This window comes from Microcaecilia unicolor, chromosome 3 (assembly GCF_901765095.1).
Source record: "Microcaecilia unicolor chromosome 3, aMicUni1.1, whole genome shotgun sequence".
Taxonomy (NCBI): Eukaryota; Metazoa; Chordata; class Amphibia; order Gymnophiona; family Siphonopidae; genus Microcaecilia; species Microcaecilia unicolor.
The window spans coordinates 362,416,575-362,440,256 of NC_044033.1; the positions used below are offsets into that span (position 1 = coordinate 362,416,575).

Below are 23,682 nucleotides of genomic sequence, written 5' to 3' on the forward strand. Positions count from 1 at the left end.
ACCTAATTTTCCCTTCCTTGTCATCAAGCAGATGAATCCATTACGAATGGGATGTATCAAAGCCATCCCTAGATAGGGTGGGAACAAGCCACACCAAGCGCCAGCACTTGTGTTCCAAAATGCGCGTCTCTCCTGGCAGCCACATCCAGCCTGTAATGTTGGGCAAAAGAGAGCTTAGAAGCCCATGTCGCTGCACTGCATATCTCTTGAAGAGAGAGTGCTCCAGTTTCAGCCCAAGAAGAGGAAATCGCTCTTGTGGAATGTGCCTTGAAGGCTTCAGGCAGAGGCCGGCAAGACAGCAGATAGGCTGAAAAAATAGCTTCCTTGAGCCAACGGGCTATAGTGGCTTTAGACGCTGGAGACCCTCTGCGCGGACCTGATAACAGGACAAAAAGATGATCAGAGGTCCTAAAGGCATTTGACATGCACAGATACTGCAACAGAGCCCTTTGCACATCTAGGAGGTGCAATTGCCCAAAGGCTTCCAGAAACTCCTCTCTGGAAAAGGAAGGCAGAAAAATAGGCTGGTTTAGGTGAAACGCTGAAACCACCTTAGGCAGGAAGGAAGGCACCGTGCGTATCATAACTCCGGACTCTGAAAATTGCAGAAATGGGTCTCGACAGGACAGCGCCTGGAGCTCAGACACCCGTCTCGCCGAAGTAATGGCCACCAAAAACACCGTCTTTAGGGTCACATCCTTCTCTGAAGCTCGCCTTAGCGGCTCGAAGGGCGAACACTGAAGGGCCTTTAAAACTAACTCCAGGTTCCAGGCCGAACACCTGCACGGGAGGACGGACCCGAAGCACCCCTCTAAGAAACTGTGCCACATCCGGATAAGCAGCCAGGGAGAGGCCAGCCACCTTCCCTCGAAAACATGCTAGGGCTGCCACTTGAACACGCGGAGAATTATAGACAAGGTCTTTTTGTAAACCATCCTGCAAAAAGTAAAGTATCGGCGAGACAGAAGCCCGCATAGGTGTAATCGCTTTAGCAGCACACCAAGCCTCAAATTGGCACAAAAATTCTGGCATAAGCAACGGAAGTGGAACGCTTGCGGGCCTGAAGGAGAGTGGAAATGACTTTACTGGAATAACCCTTGTCTCTAAATTGTGCTCTCTCAATAGCCATGCCGTAAGACCAAACCGGCAGGCATCCTCCATGGTCACCGGTCCCTGTGACAACAGATTCGGTACCAGAGGCAAAGGAAGGGGAGCCTCTACCAGCATCCGCTGGAGGTCCGCATACCACGGCCTCCTGGTCCAATCCGGGGCAATGAGAACCACCTCTCCTTGATGTAGCCGAATCCGCAGGAGTACTTGCCCTACCAAGGGCCACGGAGGGAAAACATACAGGAGGCCCTGAGGCCAGGGTTGAGCCAAGGCATCCAACCCCGCCAAGCGAGGATCTCTCTCCGTCTGCTGTAAAAGCACGGGACTTTGGCATTTGCACTTGAGGCCATAACATCCGCTACAGGCGTCCCCCACTTGGCACAGATCTGAAGAAACACTTCGTCTGCCAGTTCCCACTCCGCTGGGTCGATTTGATGCCTGCTTAGATAATCGGCTTGCACATTGCTCTGACTTGCAATGTGAGCTGCTGACAGAGTGGAGGAGTGGCCTAGTGGTTAGGGTGGTGGACTTTGGTCCTGGGGAACTGAGGAACTGAGTTTGATTCCCTCTTCAGGCACAGGCAGCTCCTTGTGACTCTGGGCAAGTCACTTAACCCTCCATTGCCCCATGTAAGCCGCATTGAGCCTGCCATGAGTGGGAAAGCGCGGGGTACAAATGTAACAAAAAAAAACTGCACATGTAGTTCGGCCCAGTGGCAAATTTGCACGGCCTGTGCGGTCAGTGCTCTGCACTGAGTGCCGCCTTGTCAATTTATGTAGGCCACTGCTGTCGTGTTGTCTGACAGAACTCTGACAGCCAATCCTTCCAGGGTCGAGTGAAAAGCCAGAAGAGTCTGGAAAATCGCTTTCAACTCCAAGCGACTGATGGACCACTCCGACCCCTCGGGTGTCCAGAGACCCTGCGCATGCATTCCCCAGCAATGTGCACCCCAGCCCTTCAGGCTGGCATCTGTTACCACCAGGCACCAATCGGGGAGCGCTAGCGGCATTCCTCAACGCAGCTTGCTGTCTGAGAGCCACCACTCCATACTGAGCCAGGTCACAGGGAGCCACCGAGACTGCACTGATAATCCTGAGAAATTGGAGACCATCGTTGAAGCAGGGAGCACTGCAGAGGTCTCAGGTGCACTCTCGCCTAGGGCACCACTTCCAAGGTGGCCGTCATCGACCCTAACAGCTGGACAATGACCCAAGCGCGGGGGTGAGGCATCCTCAGGAGCAGACGGACCTGGTTCTGAAGCTTGCACCGCCTTTGCTCGGGAAGAAAAACAAACCCCGAAGCTGTGTCGAACCGGACCCCCAAATATTCTAGAGATTGAGAGGGGGTCAGGTGACTTTTGGCCATATTGACGGCCCAGCCCAGAGATTGAAGTACTGAGACCACTCAGGCCGTTACCTGATGACTCTCCTCTGTCGAGTCCGCTCTGATGAGTCAGTTATCTAGGTATGGGTGAACCCGAATACCCTCTCACCTGAGAAAAGCAGCTACTACCACCATTACCTTGGAAAAGGTTCGGGGAGCTGTGGCAAGGCCAAAATGCAAAGCCCGAAACTGGAAATGTTTTCCCATCACCGCAACCCGAAGAAACCTTTGGTGCGGGGGCCATAGAAATGTGCAAGTAAGCTTCTTTCAGGTCCAGAGACGTGAGAAACTCTCCTGGCTGTACCGCTGCAATGACGGAGCGCAGGGTGAAAATGCCGTATTCTTAGAGACTTGTTGACTTCTTTTAAGTCGCGGATGGGCCGAAAAGACCCTCCTTTTCGCGGCACCACAAAGTAAATGGAGTAACGGCCGGAGCCGTGTCCGGCGGGAGGCACCGGGGACACCGCCCCTAGGTGAATCAAGCCTTGCAAGGACTCCTCTACCGCCGCCCGTTTTATGGCAGAACCACATTGAGACTCCACTAACACGTCTCTCACCGGGGCATTGATTTCTATTCTGTAGCCATCTCTGATCAGGTCCAAAACCCACTGATCTGAGGAAATCTTGGCCCACTCCTCGAGAAAGAGGGAAAGCCGTCCTCCTATTGCAGGAATCGAGGAGAGGGCCGGCGCACCATCATTGAGAGGGTCGCCCTTGAACTCCAGGCCTTGAGCCGGTTGCTGCAAAACGCTTGTCCGAACGAAAGGAGTTCCTCTGCTGAAAACGGGCACGAGAAGTGAACCCAGCAGAACGCCCCGGGCGGTACCTTCTAGCTTCACGGAAGTGAGGTCTGTAAGAGGAGGGAACCGCCTGACCCTTGGAGAGAGGCCTCGGCCTATCCTCGGGTAAGCGCTAGGGTTTAGCATTCCCCAGGCCTTTAACAATTTTCTCCACCTCCTCACCAAATAGGAGAAGGCCTTGGAAGGGCAACTTCACCAACCTTTGCTTAGAGGCCATGTCAGCCGCCCAATGCCGTAGCTATAGAAGGCGGCGAGCCGCCACCTGTTTAGCCGAAGCTCTGACCAGATCATAAAGGGCATCAGCCAAGAAAGACAAGGCCGACTCCATCCGCGGTGCCACCTCAGTAAGGGGCTCCGCTCCATCCCCGGGCTGTTCCACTGCCTGTTGCAACCAAGCGAGGCAGGCTCGGGCAGCATAACAGCTGCATGCAGATGCACGTAAGGATAGGCCTGAAATTTCAAAGGACCGTTTCAGAGCTGATTCCAGGCGTCGGTCCTGCATGTCCTTCAGGGCGACTCCTCCTTCAACTGGGAGGGTAGTTCTCTTTGTCACAACCGTGACTAGGGCATCCACTTTAGGCACAGCTAGGTGCGTCAAATGCTCCTCACTTAGAGGGTATAATTGCCCCATTGCCCTGGCGACTTTCAAAGGCCCCTCGGGGTCAGGCCAGTGAGCCGAAATAAGCTCTTGGATGGAGTCATGCAAAGGAAAGGCTTGAGCAGGTTTCTTAGTACTTGCCATCCTCGGATTACCAGAGGAGGCTTTGCCACTCCCAGGCTCTTCAATAGAGAGGGCCTGCAAGGCATCAGAAATAAGCGCTGGCAGCTTGTCGCGGTGGAAAATCTTTACCGCGGAAGGATCATCTGGATCCGGTGGCAATGCTGCACCTTCCTCTGGCTCTTCAGACCACGAGAACTTGCCAGACCCCTCAGAATCCTCACATCCCAACCACGGGGGGGGGGGGGGGGGGGGGGGGGGGGGGGGGGAAGGGGGGTGTGCCACTCTCTGAAGGGGAATTAACTCTTCTGCACTTGTCTTGTGGCCAGCTGTCAGGGGAAAATGCGCCTGACAGCAATCCGAGGCCGAGCAGGGCAGAATGAGACCCCTGCGGGAGAGCTCTTTTTAACATGAATGCTTTACGTAGCAGCAACACAAACTCAGGGGAGAAGGGCTCACCCTGGCCTCCCGGTTCCAGTCCGGGGATAGAAGCTCCCCTGTTAGCCTCCACACAAGGCTCCCCTCCAGATTCAAACCCCTCCGCTTCTGTGGGGGTCGCGCCATGCGGCGCGTCCAAAATGGCGCCCGCTGCCAACTCCACTGAGTGGTAAGAAACATCACTCGCCATGCTCGGGCCGGCCCTGACGTCTGAAGAGCACGATTTACATGGCTCTGCTGCGGATCTGCGCTTGCCACAACGGGAACAGCGCTTAACAACCTCTGCAGCCATCGCCGGAAAATTCAAAATGGCGGATTCGCGTCAAAATCATCCCGATCACGGGCCCTCCCCGGAGGAGCTCCAAAACGCTCTTACCTCACCAGACCGAGTCCACAGAGCTCCGGTCACGCTGCACAATCAGAAGAAACCTCTTTTCTGGAATCACAGAGCCAAAGCGCAACGCAACTTTTTTTTTTTTTTAACGCTGTGAGGAAAGCTAGAGGCAACAGCAATAGAGGCAAATTTCCAACTCCAGAGGATCAGTAGAGTGGGAAAGGCAGGGAAAGGACTAACCAATGTGCCTGCATCCACAAAGGAGAGTGTGGGAAAAGACAGGGACAGGGCAAACCTACGTGCCTTCAAAGTGGAGGTGCAATAGCCCCCCAACACCCCTGCTACCACTGGCCAAAGCACAGGAGCCACCCCAGGAAAATTTTTTTTGAAGGACCTAAATAAGCTGCGTCCACCCTGCTGGGGAGATAGAGAATACTGAAGAGGCAGATGGAGCTAGCTGGCCATGAGGCACTATGGTTTTTCAGTGCTATCTCCCCCTGCTGGTTGATGGACACAACCCATTCGTAATGGATTCATCTGCTTGATGGCAAGGAAAAACATTTAGGCCAGTGGTTCCCAAACCTGGTCCTGGAGGCACCTCAGCCGGTCAGGTTTTCAGGATATCTACATTGAATATTTCATTTCCACTGCATGCAAATCTCCCTCATGAATATTCATTGTGGATATCCTGAAAACCTGACTGGCTAAAGTGCCTCCAGGACCAGGTTTGAGAACCACGAATTCAGGCATTTGCTTTTATATCGCTAGTTAACCTTATATTATATATATTTTTTAAATGTACTCACCATTTTTGCCTTGATAACCCCCGAGTCGACACTCTGGCCAGATATGGCATGTATCTGAAGTTTAATAGCATGGAGCCGTAAAAGTTGATCATGCACTTCCTTGTCCAATACTGCTTTCTCAGCCTGAGCCTCTGTCAATTCAGATTTCAGATCAACCAGCTGAGCCTAAATTATAACAACACAGTACAAATAACTAGTAGTGTGTTTAGTTTAGATCATTTTGGTAAAAACAGCATAATCAGGATACATGGTGGTTATTTGTCACAAATGCCTGGTATCGAGTGGAAAATTATACAAATGATATCTTATAAAGCAATAATCCCCTCTAATCAGTTAATTTGCTGGAAGATTACAAGTCCTCCAATCTGTACTGTATCTGACATAATACAAAATTATATTAATTTGCATGTCAATAACCCCATTTTCTCAAAAACAATATCCAAATGAATGCTACATTTTTTTTTAATTATTAAGAACCTCAACATCTATTGTGCCATGACCTGCTCCTGCCATCACCTGAGGAAGGTAGGCCTGAACATGAAACAAGTCTTGAAGGGCTCCTATGTACTCCAAATCACTGAGTTTGGAACAGGTGGGACTGAGTAACTGATAGCGAACTGCAATAGCCACAACAGCCAAATAGTTCTTTGCACTGATTTTTGTGCTCATTCTTCTGACGTGCTCTTTACCAGCCAATTGTCCAGTTAGGGAAACACTAGTACTCCCAGTCTGTGTAGCGATGCTGCAACTACAGCAAGACATTTTGTAAACACCCTGACTGCAGGTCAAATGGTAGAACGTGGTACTTGTAATGATGTTATCCTTTTTGAAATCCAAAATATGTCCTAATCACAGCAGGCATCTGGATGTGAGTATATCCATCCTTTAAAACCAGACAGCAAAGCCAATCATTCACCTGAATCATGGAAAGAAGAGTGCCAAAAAAATCATCCTGAACTTTTCTTTGACTAGATATTTGTTCAGGACTCTGAGGTCAAGGATGGGACGAAATCCCCCTGTATGTCCCTTCCCTTTTTCCCCTGGTGGAATGAGTTTGATCGCAATGGCCTTTAGAAGAGAGGAAAGTTCCTCTGTGAGAACTGCCTGAGTCTTGATGCCAACTTAGGGAGTAATCCTCTTAGGCTATTTGAAGAACCCACTGGTCTGAAGTTACATGAGGCCACCTTGCTTAGAAACAATTCAGCCTCCCTCCGTTTAGTTGACCGTCCAGGACGGGCACTTATGTCGGCTATGTTCTGCTGGAGCCAGTCAAAAGCTTGCTCCCTTCTTAAGAATAGGAAGTTAGTTGGGACTTCTGGGCCCGTGCTGCCGAGAACAGGAGTTTGTAGCCTGGGTCTGCTGAGGAGGGCAAATCGAGGAAGTGAACCTACACCTTTCAGAGTATTAAGAGCCATTCTGACTAGCGCCTGAAAACCTCGAAGTGGAGGAAGCTGCAGAAGGAGTGGACTGAAACAGATTTTTTGGTATCGGTTCTTTTCTCGATGATGTCAGTAAGCTCCTCCACCTTATCCCCAAAAGGGTGCCTCCTCAGCAAGGGACATACGACAGTTATTCTTGAACCACTCAGACACGCAGCCATGAGAGTCTGTGCATAAGTACATAAGTACCGCCATACTGGGAAAAGACCAAGGGTCCATCAAGCCCAGCATCCTGTCTCAGACAGCGGCCAACCCAGGCTTCAAGTACCTAAAGCAGAAGTCTGGAAGACACATCAAAAGCATCAAAGGTTGCCCAGGTTATGTGCTTTTCAACATTCCTTCTGCTTGGCTACTAGCATACAAAGTTACATAGCCTTCTCTGGAGGAAATGTGTCTGCAAATTCTGCCATACTGCGCACCAACTTCAAGTATATGGTCATGTAGAGCTGGTAGAATTGGATGTGGGATATGAGCAGTGAGCACTGAAAATCTTTCCTCCCAAAAGAGATACTCATGGGTCCTCGAACTTCTGGCTCTTTTGAGGGTGGATTAGACCCCATAAAATGGTACAGAAACTGCTGCCTCTTGAATCAGGGAGCTTTCTGGACTCTATACACAGAGTCCGCTTTCTTAGGCACAGGCTGCACATAAAGAGAGGGGTCGCCCAATTGTTCATCTGTGCTTCCTTCATAATGCTGTGCACGGGCACTATCACAGCTAACATCTCATTCCTGGGCTCATCGAGGGAAACATTTCTCAACTTGATACAATTTGGTACTAAGCCATGTAGACTACTGCAACGGAATTTATACGAGATGCAGAAGAACAAATTATAAAGAAGCTTCAGACCGCTCAAAACACGGCAGCCAGGCTTACATTTGGAAAAACGCGATTCAAAAGCACCAAACCCCTCCGAGGAAAACTGCACTGGCTCCCAATCAAAGAACGTATTGCTTTCAAAATCTGCACCCTGGTTCATAAAATTATCTACGGCGAAGCCCCGGGATACATGACAGACCTCATAGACCTACCAACCAGAAACACAACAGGATCAACACGAACATGCCTAAATCTCCACTACCCAAGCTGAGGACTCAAATACAAATCAACCTATGCATCCAGCTTTTCCTACATAAGCACACAACTATGGAACACATTACCAAAAGCCGTAAAAACAACTTATGATCACCTAAACTTCCGGAAATCATTAAAAACTAACCTGTTCAAAAAGGCATACCCTACTGACCCAACTTAAATGCCTGTACCCTGCAACACAATGAAACCAAAGCTCGTAATGGACATGTGGAGGGGCATTTTCGACCGGGGATGCCCATCTCTAAGGGCGCCCATCTCTGAGGATGGCGCCACGAAGGGGCGGGGCCGACCATATTTTCGAATGAGATGGGCGTCCATCTTTCGTTTCGATAATATGGTTTGGGGCGCACAAATCTCAACATTTAGGTCAACATTAAAGATGGTCGACCTAAATGCTGAGATCGCTGGATTTAGAGATGGGCGCCCTCGGTTTTCGCCGATAATGGAAACCGATGGCACCCATCTCAACAACGAACAAATCCAAGGCATTTGGTCATGGGAGGGGCCAGGATTCGTAGTGCATTGGTCCCCCTCACATGCCAGGGCACCAACCGGGCACCCTAGGGGGCACGACAGTGCACTTCGCAAATTGGTCCCAGGTACATAGCTCCCTTACCTTGGGTGCTGAGCCCCCCCAAAACCCACTCTCCACAACTATAACACCGCTACCATAGCCCTAAGGGGTGAAGGGGGCACCTACATGTGGGTACAGTGGGTTTCGGGTAGGTTTTGAAGGGCTCCCATTTTCCACAAGTGTAACAGGTAGGGGGGATGGGCCTGGGTCCGCCTGCCTGAAGTCCATTGCACCCACTAAAACTGCTCCAGGGACCTGTATACTGCTGCAATGAACCTGAATATGACATTACAGGCTGGCAAAAAAAGTTTTTTAAGTGGCTTTTTTGAGGGTGAGAGGGGGTTAGTGACCACTGGGGGAATCAGGGGAGGTGATCCCTGATTCCCTCCGGTGGTCATCTGGTCAGTTCGGGCACTTTTTTGGGACTTGGACCTGAAAAAAAAGGGACCAAATAAAGTGGACCAAATTCTCGCCAGGGACGCCCTCCTTTTTTCCATTATCGGCCGAGGGCGCCCATCTCTTAAGCACGCCCCGCCACGCCCCTGTCCCACCTTCACTACCCTTCCAACATGCCCCCGGGAACTTTGGCCATCCCGGCGACAGAAAGAAGTTGGAGCCGGCCAAAATCGGCTTTCGATTATACTGATTTCGCCGGCTTCAGGAGATGGCCAGCCATCTCCCGATTTGTGTCGGAAGATGGCCGGCGATCTCTTTCGAAAATAAGCTGGCAAATAACTATTGCTCTCTACGATTCCCTAATGTGTCTGTACACACGAACCTTATTCTACCACAACATTACTATATTTGTTCATACCAGAATTGGCAAATGCCTTTACGGTACTATGTAAGCCACACTGAGCCTGCAAATAGGTGGGAAAATGTGGGATACAAATGTAACAAATAAATTAATTAATTAACTTAAATGGGATTGTTTCTGCCATCTCCTTAAGAACATGGGCAAAGGAGAGCTCCTCTGAGGGAGACCTTCCCCTTTCCTGAGGTGGAGAGGGATCTGAAGGCAAGCCAAAAGGATCCATTCTCCGAGAGCCCCTCTGGCTCACAGGCTCTGAGCAATAGTGCCAAGGTACGAGTCCTCTCCTGGACTCTGGGGTTGCTTCTTCCCCCAATGGGCTGGAAAGGAGCACCGGATCAGTTCATGCCAGCACCAGTGTCGATAAATACCTAACAGGCATGTTGCAGGTCTCCAAAATAGGCTGTGGCAGCACCATAGCCAACACAGATGCCCTCAATGCCTCGGCACCACACTGAACCAGGATACGTTCCACCTCCTCTTGCAACGTGACCTGGACCCATTCCTTGGGGACAGGCATTGATAAAGGCATGGGTGTGCCGGTGCAGAGACAGCCTGCAAAGATGATGGAACTGAACCAGAGGTGGGGTTTCCAGCTTTGGAGAGACTGGTACATTGGCCCTGCTTCCATGGAGGAGGAACAGCTTTTTCAGTGCCAATGCTTCTCAAGTATCAGTGCGGCTGGTGTCCCGGAGCTCCTGGCACCATGCTTCAAAAGGACATATGTTGAAGCTTTGTACTTTTTTTTGGGATCTTGCCAGGTATTTGTGACCTGGATTGGCCACTGTTGGAAACAGGATGCTGGGCTTGATGGGCCTTTGGTATGTCCCAGTATGGCAATACTTGTGTACTTCTTTGTCTCTGCTCAATGGACATCAGGAGCCCTCTGTGCTAACAAGGAAGATGCAGCATCCTCACGGGTCCTTGGTGTCAGATCTGATAATGTTCAATCCGAATGGGAACTATCGGCACCTGACATCGAGGCAGGGAAAGAGCTCCTAGATGCTGATGCGTTCCCAGTGTCCGGTGCAGCTCCTGATGCCACTGGAACCAATGACTCTAATGCCAATATTGAAGGACCAGATTTCAGCGCACCAAAAGGCTTTTCACACAGGGACTATATTTTTCGGTGTTTTTTCTGCATTTGAGAACAGAGCTTACAGTGAGAGTACAGGCGGTAAGGGTCAAGGCACAGTAGGCACCAGATGTATGGATAAGTCACAGACATGGTCTGACTGGACCGCGAGTACGTTTTAAGCCCACTGGGAGTTTTCTGGGATATACTGGGAAAAATAACCAAATAACCAAAAAAAAACTTTAAAAGTGCTGAATAATCAGGGTACAATAGAAAACACAGAAAAAAATGGTATCGCGCCATACAAACAAAAAGAGCAAGAAAGCTAAAGAACAAAATTTTACTGATGAAAAGATACAATGGAGAGACAAACACACCTGCTCTGCTTCATAGAAGAGCAACAAAACTGCAGGTACGTCACGGTGGGCAGGCCGGAATGCATGCACGCATGCATGGCTGGGCCTTCCAAAAGCTTCCAGAAGATGAAGGAACACTGGGCAGCATCTGTACCGGGGATCTGTGGATGACATCTCCCAGATGTGAGTATATACTGTCTTGCTTGTCTTCAGAGAAAGTAAGTAAGAATACAGGTAAGACTTATTTTGTAACTCAAGATTTTCCTCCATGCAGCTAGGCTGTTTATCCCCAGGCTTGGCTGGCTGACATTCAGGTCAGCAGTTCAGAGAGGAAAGCTCTCTGATGACACACCCTAATCTGTCCCTGAAAGTACAACCAGGCTGGCTTCATCCACAGCAGCTCCCCATGATGAGTCCAAATGTTTAATTAGTTCACCCGGAACTTACCTGTACAGAGGGATAACCCATTAAGTACTCATTCTTTGAAACATCAATAGGCTGGAGAGAAAAATTTATAGAAATTATATATCCACTTTAGAGAGATGTGGCGTCGCACTTCAAGATGGCTGGGTGAGCTTGAGGCTCCAAATGCCCCCCCTTCACTGTTTAAATCCAGCTTAATCGGTGTTATGATTCTGCCGGTTCGGCTGAGGGGGAGGGGGGACGTCTCTTCTGATTGGCTGCCAGGGGTTGTGTTGACGTCAGGGGACAGTACTTTAGCCTGCAGCTGAGGAGTTTCTCTGCTTTTGCTTTACTTCTTGGTAGTAACAGGAAAGCCTGATAGGTTTCTCTCAGAACGTGCTCTAGGTTCTGACAGGGATCTGTGTTGATTTAGAGTATTCTTTTCCTTCCCTCTGGGTTAGCTGCTGCTGTGTGTGTGTGTGTGTAGGTAGCTCTGTAATCAGGGTCAGCTGCTCGGTTGTTTAGTGGGGGCTGGGCATTACTCAGCCTCTGGGGCTCTGGGCTGAGTGAGAGCTTCTCCTTTGTTTGTTTGTTTTAAGGATTTCTCTTCCCAGTGTCCCGGCCTGCTGGCTCAGTGAGTTTAACCCTTTGTGTACTGTGTGTATTGTATTCCTGCCTCTGCCAGTGTGTTTGTTGGATGGGCCCCACTCCCTCTCGGGAGGGGAAGCGTTCTCTCTGATTGTTTGTTGATTTATGGCACTCTCTCTCTGCTGGCTCTACAAGCTTAACCCTTTGTGTTCTGTGTGCCTCTGTCTACAGTGGGTTTGAGGCAAGGGCTTTCTGCCTTCCTTTTGTGTTTGGTTCCTCTGGCTTCTGCCTGGGGCTCCTACCCTGGTGGGGGGGGGGGGGGGTTGCTGTGTTAGTTCCCTGTCCTGCGCTAGTCCCCTGCGTGGGCGTGGCCCGCTCTGGTCCTTTGTTTCCCCCTCTGCCCTATTGCTGGTGTTCAGCGCGTGTCTGGCATCTTGGGGCCCTCTGGGTTCTTTCACCCCTCCCTGTGTGTGATTGGGTTCCAGTTCAGCCGTGAGGCTCGCACGAGTGGCTCTGTCTGCGTGGGTTCCGGTTCGGCCGCGAGGCCCGCCTGTATGCCTATTTCCCTTCTTCCTGAGGGACTGGGGGGAGGGGTAGCTTAGGGGGTATTGTGTAGCTGGGGTGTGCGGTGGTGGGTCGGTCTCCCCTTGGCCTGGGTCGGCGCCCTGCTGGCCTCGGTCAGGGACCAAGGGCTCACGACCAACCCAACGGATTACAATCGGGGTTTTTGGTGGCAAGTTTCTCACACTTCCTGCCTGACTGACCCTCCAATGTGGTTTGAGATGCAATGCAACAGCTGAATAGATTGCTAAAAGAGTTTGCTTACCACTTGCAGCATGGTGTCACTACAGCAGAACAGATCACGATGGCAGAACAATCAAATTCCAAGGGCAATTGTGGAGCCGTTCTCAGAAATTCGTGAACTGTTGCAAGAAATTCAATTGGATGTTAAAGGGGTTCAGGAGGAGCCGTCTGCTCTAGCAGCGGATATGCACAATCTTAGAGCTGGGCTACCACATGGAAGAATTTGAAACTCACACTGACAAGCAGCAAGAGACCTTGGTGTTTCTAGAGACTTCTCTTACAGAACATCACCTCACACATTTCCTCCTGCTTGATAAAGTGGAGAATTTAGAGAACCATGGTCAGCAGTCCAATATACACATTAGGTGTGTGACCGAATCGGCTGATCATCTTAACTGCAAGCTGGTAGCACAGCAAATTGCCAGTATGCTTATCTCATCTTCGGAGCAGTTGGTGCCACCGGACACCATTAAAATAGAGCAGGTTCATAGAGCAGCAGGCCGACCATGGGCAAATTTGAAACGAGATATCATAGCCTACTTTGTGGATTGCAAAGTTAAGGAGTCGGTGCTGGCTAAGCATTCGGGAACTCAATTATTTGAATTGGATGCTACCTGACTTTTTATATTTTTGCTTGGCAGGTGTTCTTTCAGGAGTCTAGATGGGTCACCTTTGATATCACTTTTTTGGCCATATGACTGGAAGCTCTGTTGTATTTTCTTTTCCTACTGGCTTAATAGCTATTGATTGCTGGGATACACATTTGCATTTTCTTTGAATAAGTGTTGTGGGTCATGTACCTTGAAAGTCGCTCCCGCGCTCTCATTTAGTGGGGGCATCCATGGCACACTATTTGGCCTTCATTAGTCCTTGGGGGATTGAGGGGTGGGTAGTGGGTAACAGAGTCCAGGTAGCGGGTAATGGGGTCCAGTCCTTGCTCAGTATGTCCTGTGGGGACTATGTACTGCTGTTCTTAGGATTTTGCTAGTTTGCATTAACACGAGCTTTCACAAGTTTTTTGATGAGGACAGAGTTACCAGTTTTGGCCCCTTCTGAAAAGAACATGTTATCTGCTCCTATCATTACTGAGGAAGTCCTCTGGGTGAATAAAGAGTTTGACTTGGGCCAAAACACCTTGCCTTAATGATTTTAGTAATTGGCTCCGGTGTTGACCAAAGTGTATAACTCTATAGATTGCGATACAGTGATGCTTTCTTGGCTGTTAGCGGCTGTGATACAGTTGCTTAAGCCGAATAAAAATCTCCAATATTGTGGTTCCTATGAATCTATTTCCCTGCTAGGGAATATACAGGGATTAATTTTGCTTCCAATTTAGCAGCCATCTATCAATTACATGTCCCACCTAAATTATGGCAATTATTAACAGAGTTACACATATGGAATGATTTACAGCTTTCCTGGGTAGGTAGGATTGCAGCTCTCACTTAACCAAAATAAATTTATTTATGGCTACTCCCCTCCCTATACAAAAAAAAAAAGGTTTCAGAGTGGGTCAGAGGTTCTCTTATCAACTAAAAACAGATAGGGGGATTGGGCGTCCCCATGTTAAATAAGAACATAAGTATTGTCATACTGGGACAGACCAAAGGTCTATCAAGCTCAGCATCCTGTTTCCAACAGTGTCCAATCCAGGTCACAAATACCTGGCAAGATCCCCCAAAAAGTGCAAATAATTTTATGCTGCTTATCCCAGAAATAGTAGATTTTCCCCAAGTCCAATTTAATAATAGTCTATGGACTTTTCCTTTAGGAAGCTGTCCAAACCTTTTTTAAACCCTGCTAAGCTAACCGCCTTTACCACATTTTCTGGCAATGAATTCCAGAGTTCAATTACACGTTGAGTGAAGAAACATTTTCTCTGATTCGTTTTAAATCTACTACATTGTAGCTTCATCGCATGCCCCCTAGTCCTAATATTTTTGGAAAGAGTAAACAGATGCTTCATGTCTACTCGTTCAACTCCACTCATTATTTTATAGAGCTCCATCATTATCTCCCCTCAGCCGTCTTTTCACAAGCTGAAGAGCCCCAGCCGCTTTAGCCTTTCCTCATACGGAAGTCGTCCCATCCCCTTTATCATTTTCGTCTCCCTTCTCTGCACCTTTTCTAATTCCATTATATCTTTTTTGAGACACGGCGACCAGAATTGTATACAATATTCGAGGTGCGGTCGCACCATGGAGCGATACAAAGGCATTATAACGTCCTCATTTTTGTTTTCCATTCCTTTCCTAATAATACCTAACATTCTATTTGCTTTCATAGCCACCGCAACACACTGAGCAAAAGGTTTCAACGTATCATCAACGACGACATCTAAATCCCTTTCTTGGTCGGTGAATCCTAATGTGGAACCTTGCATGACATAGCTATAATTCGGGTTCCTCTTTCCCACATGCATCATTTTGCGCATGCTCACATTAAACGTCATCTGCCATTTAGACACCCAGTCTCCCAGTCTCGTAAGGTCCTAGCACAGACACCTGAGGAACCCCACTAACTACCCTTCTCCATTGTCAATACTGCCCATTTAACCCCACTCTCTGTTTCCTATCCTTCAACCAGTTTTTAATCCACAATAGGACATTTCCTCCTATCCCATGACCCTCCAATTTCCTCTGTAGCCTTTCATGAGGTACCTTGTCAAACGCCTTTTGGAAATCCAGATACACAATATCAACCGGTTCCCCTTTGTCTACATGTTTGTTTACTCCTTCAAAGAATTGAAGTAAATTGGTCAGGCAAGATTTCCCCACACAAAAGCCGTACTGACTCGGTCTCAGTAATCCATGTCCTCGGATGTGCTCTGTAATTTTGTTTTTAATAATAGCCTCTACCATTTTCCCCGGCACTGACGTCAGGGTCACCGGTCTATAATTTCCCGGATCTCCCCTGGAGCCTTTTTTAGAAATCGGCGTTACATTGGCCACCCTCCAATCTTCCGGTACCACGCTCGATTTTAAGGATAAGTTGCATATCACTAGCAGTAGCTCCGCAAGCTCATTTTTCAGTTCTATCAGTACTCTAGGATGAATACCATCCGGTCCAGGAGATTTGCTACTCTTCAGTTTGCTGAACTGCCCCATTACGTCCTCCAGGTTTACCGTGAAGTCAGTAAGTTTCTCCGACTCGTCCGCTTGAAATACCATTTCCAACACCTGCTGGAGGTAGAGAAATGCCGCAGCCTGCAGGTTATACTGATATTATCACTGCAAAAGTTCAGTTTCTCCATCTCCATCTGCTAGCAAGAAGGGACAACACCCAATTCTTAAGGATGGTACAGCCCAGATACTAAGGAAATGTCATATACTTTACCTGGTGGGAACCTTAGAGCAGGGTTTCCAGAGTCCATTTCTGATATAACTCATGAACTTACAAAACTCTGCACCACTGAAGGACTACCAGGAGATATTCTAACTTTTCTACGATTTACTGGAATGATTTTGTTGAGCTATTTAAAAAGTATAGTACATCTTACTGTCCATTGGATATTTGTTCTCCTTATTTGATACAAGTAGCTCGCGCTTTTCATGTTATATGACTGCATTCAGGAACAACTATCCTTGGGTAAATTCCCTTGAAATTTAGGAGAAATAATTATTACAACTATATTGAAAGATAAAAAAAAACAATCTCTCGCTCTTAAAGCCAACTATAGGCTAGCCACCTCAATTCCATTCTTTACTAAATTGACTGAGAGCTTGGTGACTTTGGAACTAGAACAGTACTTAGGTTTTTCATTTTACACTAGTAAAACAGGCCCATTTCTCACAGAAATGAAACGGGCGCTAGCAAGGTTATCCTCCGAGTTCCAGCTTGGCCCCCTCCCTCATCCGAGTTCCAGGCTCTGCTCCCTCTCCTCTGAGAGAGTGTGTGAGAATTAGACTGTGTGCAAGTGTGAGAGAGAGAGAGAGTGTGAGAGTGAGTGTGTGTGAGAGAGAGAGAGTGTGTGTGAGAGACAGAGAGTGTGTCTGTGACCAAGAAAGTGTGTGTGAGACAGAGAGAGTGCGCGACAGACTGTGTGTGTGTGAGATAGACAGAGAGAGTGCGCAACAGACAGTGTGTGTGAGAGAGAGTACAATGTAGTCCTTGCAGAGCAGGAGTCAGGAGGTCAGCAGCAATTTGTAGTGCGAGTTCTGCACTTGCCTGTTTTCCGCCACCCTGCTTGTTTTGATGCAGTTCGAGTGGCACAGGAGTCTATACGTCAACGGCCAGTTGTGTCGCTAGTCCTGCCTTGCAGCCATTCCGAGTTTCATGCCACTGCCACTGTAGGGGATGCATGCGACTCCTGGCCCACATGACCACATCCAAAGTTGACACCATTGACCCCCACCACCTGCACGTAATCCCAAGCCCTCTGTGCCGAAGGCTGCAGCAACTTGCATAACTGGTTCTGCAGCTGAAGAAAGCGGGTAGGCGGGAGGGACACCAACCCCGCCCAGGTGTCAAACAAGATCCCCAGATACTCCAGGGACTGTGAAGGCCACAGATGACATTTGGGCAGATTGATGACTCAGATCATAGACTGTAGGAGGTTGACCACCCGGTACGTTGCTTGTAAGCTCTCCTCTTAAGATGTAGCTCGAATGAGCCAATCGTCTAAGTAGGGATGCACCTGAATCCCTTCCATCTGAAGGAAGGCTGCTACTACCACTAAGACCTTGGAAAAGGTCCAAGGTGCAGTAGTGAGTCTGAAGGGCATGGCATGAAACTGAAAATGGCGCCCGAGCACCACGAAACAGAGAATGCGCTGAAGAGGAGGCTAAATAGGAATGTGAAGATATACCTCTTTGAGATAGAGAGCAGTCAAAAACTCCCCTGGTTGCACTGCCGCAATCACGGAATGCAGTTTCCATGCGAAAATTACAAATTCGTAATGCCCTGTTTACGCCCTTGCATTCCAGAACTGGCCGAAACAAGCCTCCCTTTTTGGGAACCACAAAGTAAATGGAGTAATGACCCTGATCTACTTCTGTGCAAGCGGTACCGGATGGACCACTCCGAGCCGCAGCAAACTTTCCAAGGTCTGCTGAACCGCCCTTAGCTTGGCTGAGCACTTGCAAGGATACTCAAGAAAGAAATCTGCCAAATGGTGAGCGAACTCTAGCTTGTACCCGTCCCGGATGACTTCCAAGATCCATTCATTGGAGATTACCCTGGTCCATTCCCCCAGGAAGAGAACCAGACATCCCCCAATGACCAGAAGGGGATGGACCATGGCCCCATCATTGGAAAGCTCTGGCCGCTGGCTGTGCTCTACGGCATGAGGTTGCGGAATGGTGATCCCCTTGAAAAAGCTGAGGTTTCTGCACAAAACGAGGCTTCTGGAAAGCACCCACATGGCTGGGCCAGTAAAGCCAAGACTCTCGAAAGCGAGCGTGGGGCAAACCAGCCCTTGAAGACTTCGGCTTATCTTCTGGGAGACATTGTCCTTTGGAGTCCCCTAGTGCTTTAACAATCTTTTCCAGATCCTCACAGAAGAGAAGTTTCCACCAGAAAGGCAGTCTCACGAGGCAAGATTTGGAAGCCATAACCAACGGCGTGCCTTGACTGCAAAGGCCACCCCCTTTGGCAGAGGCCTGTAGAAGGTCATAAAGAAGATCCACCAAATACACAAGATGGACTCTACAGCCGGCAAAAAAGTAACCAGTTCCTCCATAGTGGAGGCCTTCTATACCCATGACAGGCATGCCCAAGCTGCATAGGAACCGCACACCGAAGCCTGAAGACTAAGCGCTGCCACCTCAAAGGATAGCATAAGGCAGGACTCCAACTTACAGTCCTGAGGGTCCTTAAGCGCCATACCTCCCTCCACCGCCAAGTTGGTCTTTTTGGTGACTGCAGTGATTAAAGAATCGACCGTGGGGAGCTTGTGGGCCTCCAAAACCGGCGCTGGAAGCACATAAAGGTGACCCATGGCATGGGCCACCTTGAGACCACTGTCTGGTGTGTCCCATTGGGCTGTAATGAGAATTTTCATAGCCTCATGGATATGAAAGGAACTGGCCGGGCACCTGGTACCAGACATAACTGAAGGAGGAGTAGGGGTAGAAGAAGTTTCCAGCGGAGAAATTCCGAAATTTCCAGCGCCCAAACAATAAGATTGGAAAGCTCTTTCCTACGAAAGTCACGCCGCGGTAGGGTCATTCCCTTCCTCAGGAGGAAGATCAGTCACCACTGGAAAATCCATGGACTCCGAGGGAGATCCCTCAGGAAAAAAACCTGTCTTCGCCCTCTGAAGCGTTCTCCAGCTCCAGGACTTCCACCCTGGGGCGTTTAGGCAAGAGAGGGTGCGAGGGAGAAATAGCAGGCCCAGGCTGGGAAGACGTGGAAGCTAGAGACCCTCCCCAGACTACTTTAAGATGAAAGCTTTGTGCATTAAAAAGCACAAATTCTGGATAAAAGGGGTCATTTGCCAACCCGGAGGAACTAGCATCAACTAAATCCCCTGAGAAAAGCAACCCCTCTGCAGGTAGAACCACGGAAGGCTGACCCTTACAGGCTTGAATGCGGGGCAAGAGAGAAAATGGTGCCTGCCAACGCATGTGGCAATGAGGGGCCCGAGGTTCTAGCCAAAAGACTTCCCGAAATGACTATGCCGTCGCCGGACACAAGGAAGCCCGGGGTGCACTGCTTCTCCAACACGGACTGCCGCACACACACATCGCATTCCCCTGATGCTGCCCACCGGCTCCCACATCGAGAGCAGCGCTTCACAGTTTCTGAAGGGGCCGATGTCCCAACAGAGCCGCCCAAAGGGTACCCCCCCCCCCCCCCCATGCGCCACTTCTGCCCAAGAATCCTCCAGTCAATTTATCCAAAGAAAAAAAATCTTACCTCGGGGCAGGTCAGCTCAACTCCACAGGACACTCAGCCCAGGGAATATGGAAGGGCGCTAGGAGAGGATGGGAGGGACCTGGCACCACCAGGTTTGCACCAAAGATTCCCATACAGGGACCTGAACCCCAATCCAGGCTCAACTGGTCCCGAAGGGAACTCCAGGAGCCGGATCAATCCAGAGCTGCACAGTTATGACCCTCCATCTGCTAGATAGAGAGAATACCGAGGTTGAGACGGCTGCACATGACTACATATAGTAAACCTCTGAAGTTCTCTCTATGTCCACCTGCTGGTAGAGGGACAAAACCCACAAGTCTCTGGATTGATCTGTGGGATGCTATGGAATCTCGATTTTAAGTGAAATAAGAATAACAAGTGAAGTTCTTAACTGGTTTGAAGGCTGTCTTAAAAGGGATAACCTAAACAGTTTTAAGATTTCTAGGGAGTTATCAAATTTCTGTGTCATCAGAAACAGGGTGCCATAGGATTTTCTGCTCTCCTCAATTCTTTTTAATATTTCAATGCATTCTTTTTGAGACAGTTGTTAACAAAGGTGTAAAAGTTTTAACTTATGCAGACGATATCACAGTTTCCCACTGGTAAAAATATGGTAATTATTACACAAAGTACAGGATTGTTTGTGGAAAGCTCACATCCCATCTGTTAAAATTGAATAAGGATAAGTCTAAATTTCTATAGTTAAGCCCATCACCATTATCCTGTCAAAACTTAAATATCAGTGGAATCTGCATTAAGAATTTTAAGTGTAATATTTGAACCCTCATTGATTTGGGATACACAGATTAATTTATTGTCCAAAAAGGTGTTTAGACAGACAACTATGCCAGATTTGCAATTTTTTTCCATTTCAATCATTTTGATTGTTCTGACTTTTACTTTCATTCACTTAGATTATTTTAATATTTTATATGCTGGTTGTACGGAGAGAGCATGAAAGACGTTATAAGCACATCAGAACACAGCAGCCCATCTTATCTTATGTGATGCTTGTAAGTTTGGCTTGGTTTGTTACTCCTCCCCCCCCCCCACCCAAATTCCAACAACTGCACTGGCTTCCTACAGAAGTAAGAGTTACTTTTAAATTTTGTTGTCTGATTCATAAGATCTTAGCTCGGCATGCCCCAATATACATGGATCATTTATTAGTTATTACTGGTGGAAGGAAATGCTATTTCCCTAGTCTTAAAGGTATGATATGGAAACATTAAAGTTTAATATATTTTTATATATCAGGCAGCTAAAGAATGGAGTAGTTTGCCAACAGATATTAAGATTTTAGACAACCATATTACATTTAAATAGGTCTTCAATTTTTTTTTTCAGTTTCAGAAATTTGTAGGATAACACCTGTTTTCTCAACCTAATACCATATTTCAACTTTTAAATAATTTTGCACTTCCCAGTAATAATTGGTTTTCTCAGTGTGCTTCGCATACAACTGATTTTTGGCTAATGCAGAATACAAGGTATTGTATCATACCGTGAACCTATCCTAGCTCTATGGGACCACAAACTATATAGAAATTGACAAAGCTTAACCAAAAATAGTTTGAACTTTGTGTCTCATTCATGTGCTCTAATTAAGCACAGTTTTAACAACCAAGACCTCAAATCTCCCAATAGGGAATAATACACAAAGAGGAGCATTTTCGATATGACTTCTAAGTCCGACTTTGGACATTTTGTAAAGAACGCCCAAAATCTGAACAGAAAAGAAGGTCATTTTCAAAAAAGAAAAACGTCTATCTTTTGTTTTCAAAAACACAAGGTTCTGTGATTTGAACACTTTGTTTTTTGGTCCATTTTCAAACAAAAAAACGTCCAAGTGCAAAACGCACAAAATCAAGCCATTGGGATGTAGGAGGAGCCAGCATTTTTACTAAACTGGTCCCCCTGAAATGCCAGGAAAGCAATAGGGCACCCTAGGGGGCACTGCAGTGGACTTCATAAAATGCTCCCAGGTACACATCTCACTATTGCTCCCTTACCTTGTTGTCTCCTGAGCCCTCCAAAACCCACTACCCCCAACTGTACACCACTACCATAGCCCTTATGAGTGAAGGGAGCACCTATATGTGGGTACAGTGGGTTTCTGGTGAGTTTTGGAGGGCTCACAGTTTCCTCCACAAGTGTAACAGGTAAGGAGCGGTATGGGCCTCGGTCCAACTGGCTGCAGCGCACTGCACCCACCACTGGACTATTCCAGGGACCTGCATGCTCTAATGGACCCGAGTATAACATCTGAGGCTGGCAAGTAATGTTTTTAATTACATTTTTGGGGGGTGGGAGGGAGTTAGTGACCACTGTGGGAGTAAGGGGAAGTCACCCCTGATTCCCTCCAGTGGTCATTTAGGGCACCTTTTTTGTGCCTTATTCATTATAAAAACAGGTCTAACTCAAAACGTCTTAGTGTTAGTCTTGGACGGTTTTGTTCCATTATGGCTGAAAAATGTCCAAGTATTCCCTTCCCTCTCACTGTTCCGCCCTCTGACGTCATTACGTTTTGACGCGAGGGTGGGGCAGTGAGGGGGAATGGAACGCTGGCTGACGTCATCAGATGTTGCGAACCCAGGCAGCCAGACAGTGATGGAACGTTGGAGGTGCAAATTATTTTATAGGATAATAATAATAACAATACGTCAAGCTTGAACAAAGCAAGTAAGCTTACTGCATTCCATGTCCACTGCAAAAAAAAAAATAATAATAATCAAAGGAACATAACCAAAGAAACATATTTTTATGGGTCAGTTTGAGGAACGCTACGTTTACCCTCTACCAAGCTTTCATAAAGGAAAATATAATGGGGGGAGATGCATATGTTACATTTTTGTACTGTGTGACGGCACTGTGGAAGAATTACATGAGTTTGTTCAAATTTTTAATTACTGTCACTCTACTATTAAATATGAATACATTTATCATTTTGAACATATCAATTTCTTGGATGTTTTGGTTAAAAAGGAACATGGGGTGCTTAAGACGGATGTATACTCCAAACCTACTGAAAGAAATTCTTTATTATCCTATGACAGCACGCATGCACCCTATTCACCTTAAAAACAGTATTCCATTTTCACAGTTCCTGCGATATAGGAGGATTTGTGACACCACTCACAAATATAAACAATCTTCTGAGAAGCTGAAGAGCAAATTTAAGGATAGAGGCTATCCAGACAAACTCATAAAAAAATCTTTTGTGTATTGTATAATCATAGGGAATCTTTATTAGAATCAAGAGAAGATAAGGCTATTTTACCGGTGGTTCCTTGTATATTAAAATGCACCAAAATGTCATCTAAAATAGCATCTATCATTAAGAAGCATTGGAATGTTATGCAAATGACTGATGTATTTCAAGGTCAAAGATTAATGATATCTTATGCTCGTAACTGCACTCTTCAGGACAAATTGAGTTTTTCAGATGTGTGGACAGAAAAGTAATATTTTAAGGGTGAACACAAGAAATGTGGACATTGCTCTATTTGTTCTGTAACCATTGAGAGTTCAACACTGTCTTGGCAGAACAGAAAGGAGCTTAAATTGAAATATAGTACTACTTGTATTCGGAAAATGTAGTTTATGCATTTAGATGTACTTGTGACTTGTTATATATAAGATACACTACAAGGAAATTTAAAACACGAGTAATTGAACACCGCCATTGCATAATTCATGAGAAAGTTGAAGCTCCTAGTGAGACATTGCCAGCAGTTTAAACATCAGTATAACCACACGAGATGTATTGTCATTGATAAAGTGTGTTTGGGTAAGAGAGTGGGGATATTAAAAAGGTATTGTGGCACAAAGAACAGCAATGGATATATAAGCTGAACACAGTTGAACCACAGGGTCTTAATAGAAATGTGGAATGGAATGCTTATAATTATTTTTAGTTTTTCCCCGGCAATTCCATTTGCCTGAAGTGTGGATCCATTCTGGGGTTTTTTTGAACAGTAGGTCCCCTGTGTTGCAAGATGTTCTCGTCTGATGCACTGGATTGGTCAGCTGATCAGGATTGGCCATTTAAATCTTTGGCGTCTGTGCATTTCCCTGCACCATCTTTAAGC

The 23,682-nt window shown here is 47.4% G+C and overlaps 1 protein-coding gene across 2 annotated transcripts in view; it reads right to left on the reverse strand.

The window, feature by feature from the left end:
- GOPC (golgi associated PDZ and coiled-coil motif containing) overlaps positions 1 to 23,682 on the reverse strand; it is a 147,639-nt gene that overhangs the window by 119,382 nt on the left and 4,575 nt on the right. For both annotated transcript variants that reach the window (XM_030198546.1, XM_030198545.1), the window contains exon 2: positions 5,590 to 5,754. In XM_030198546.1, coding sequence (XP_030054406.1) covers positions 5,590 to 5,754 — 165 coding nt within the window. The remainder of the gene's footprint in view (positions 1 to 5,589; positions 5,755 to 23,682) is intronic.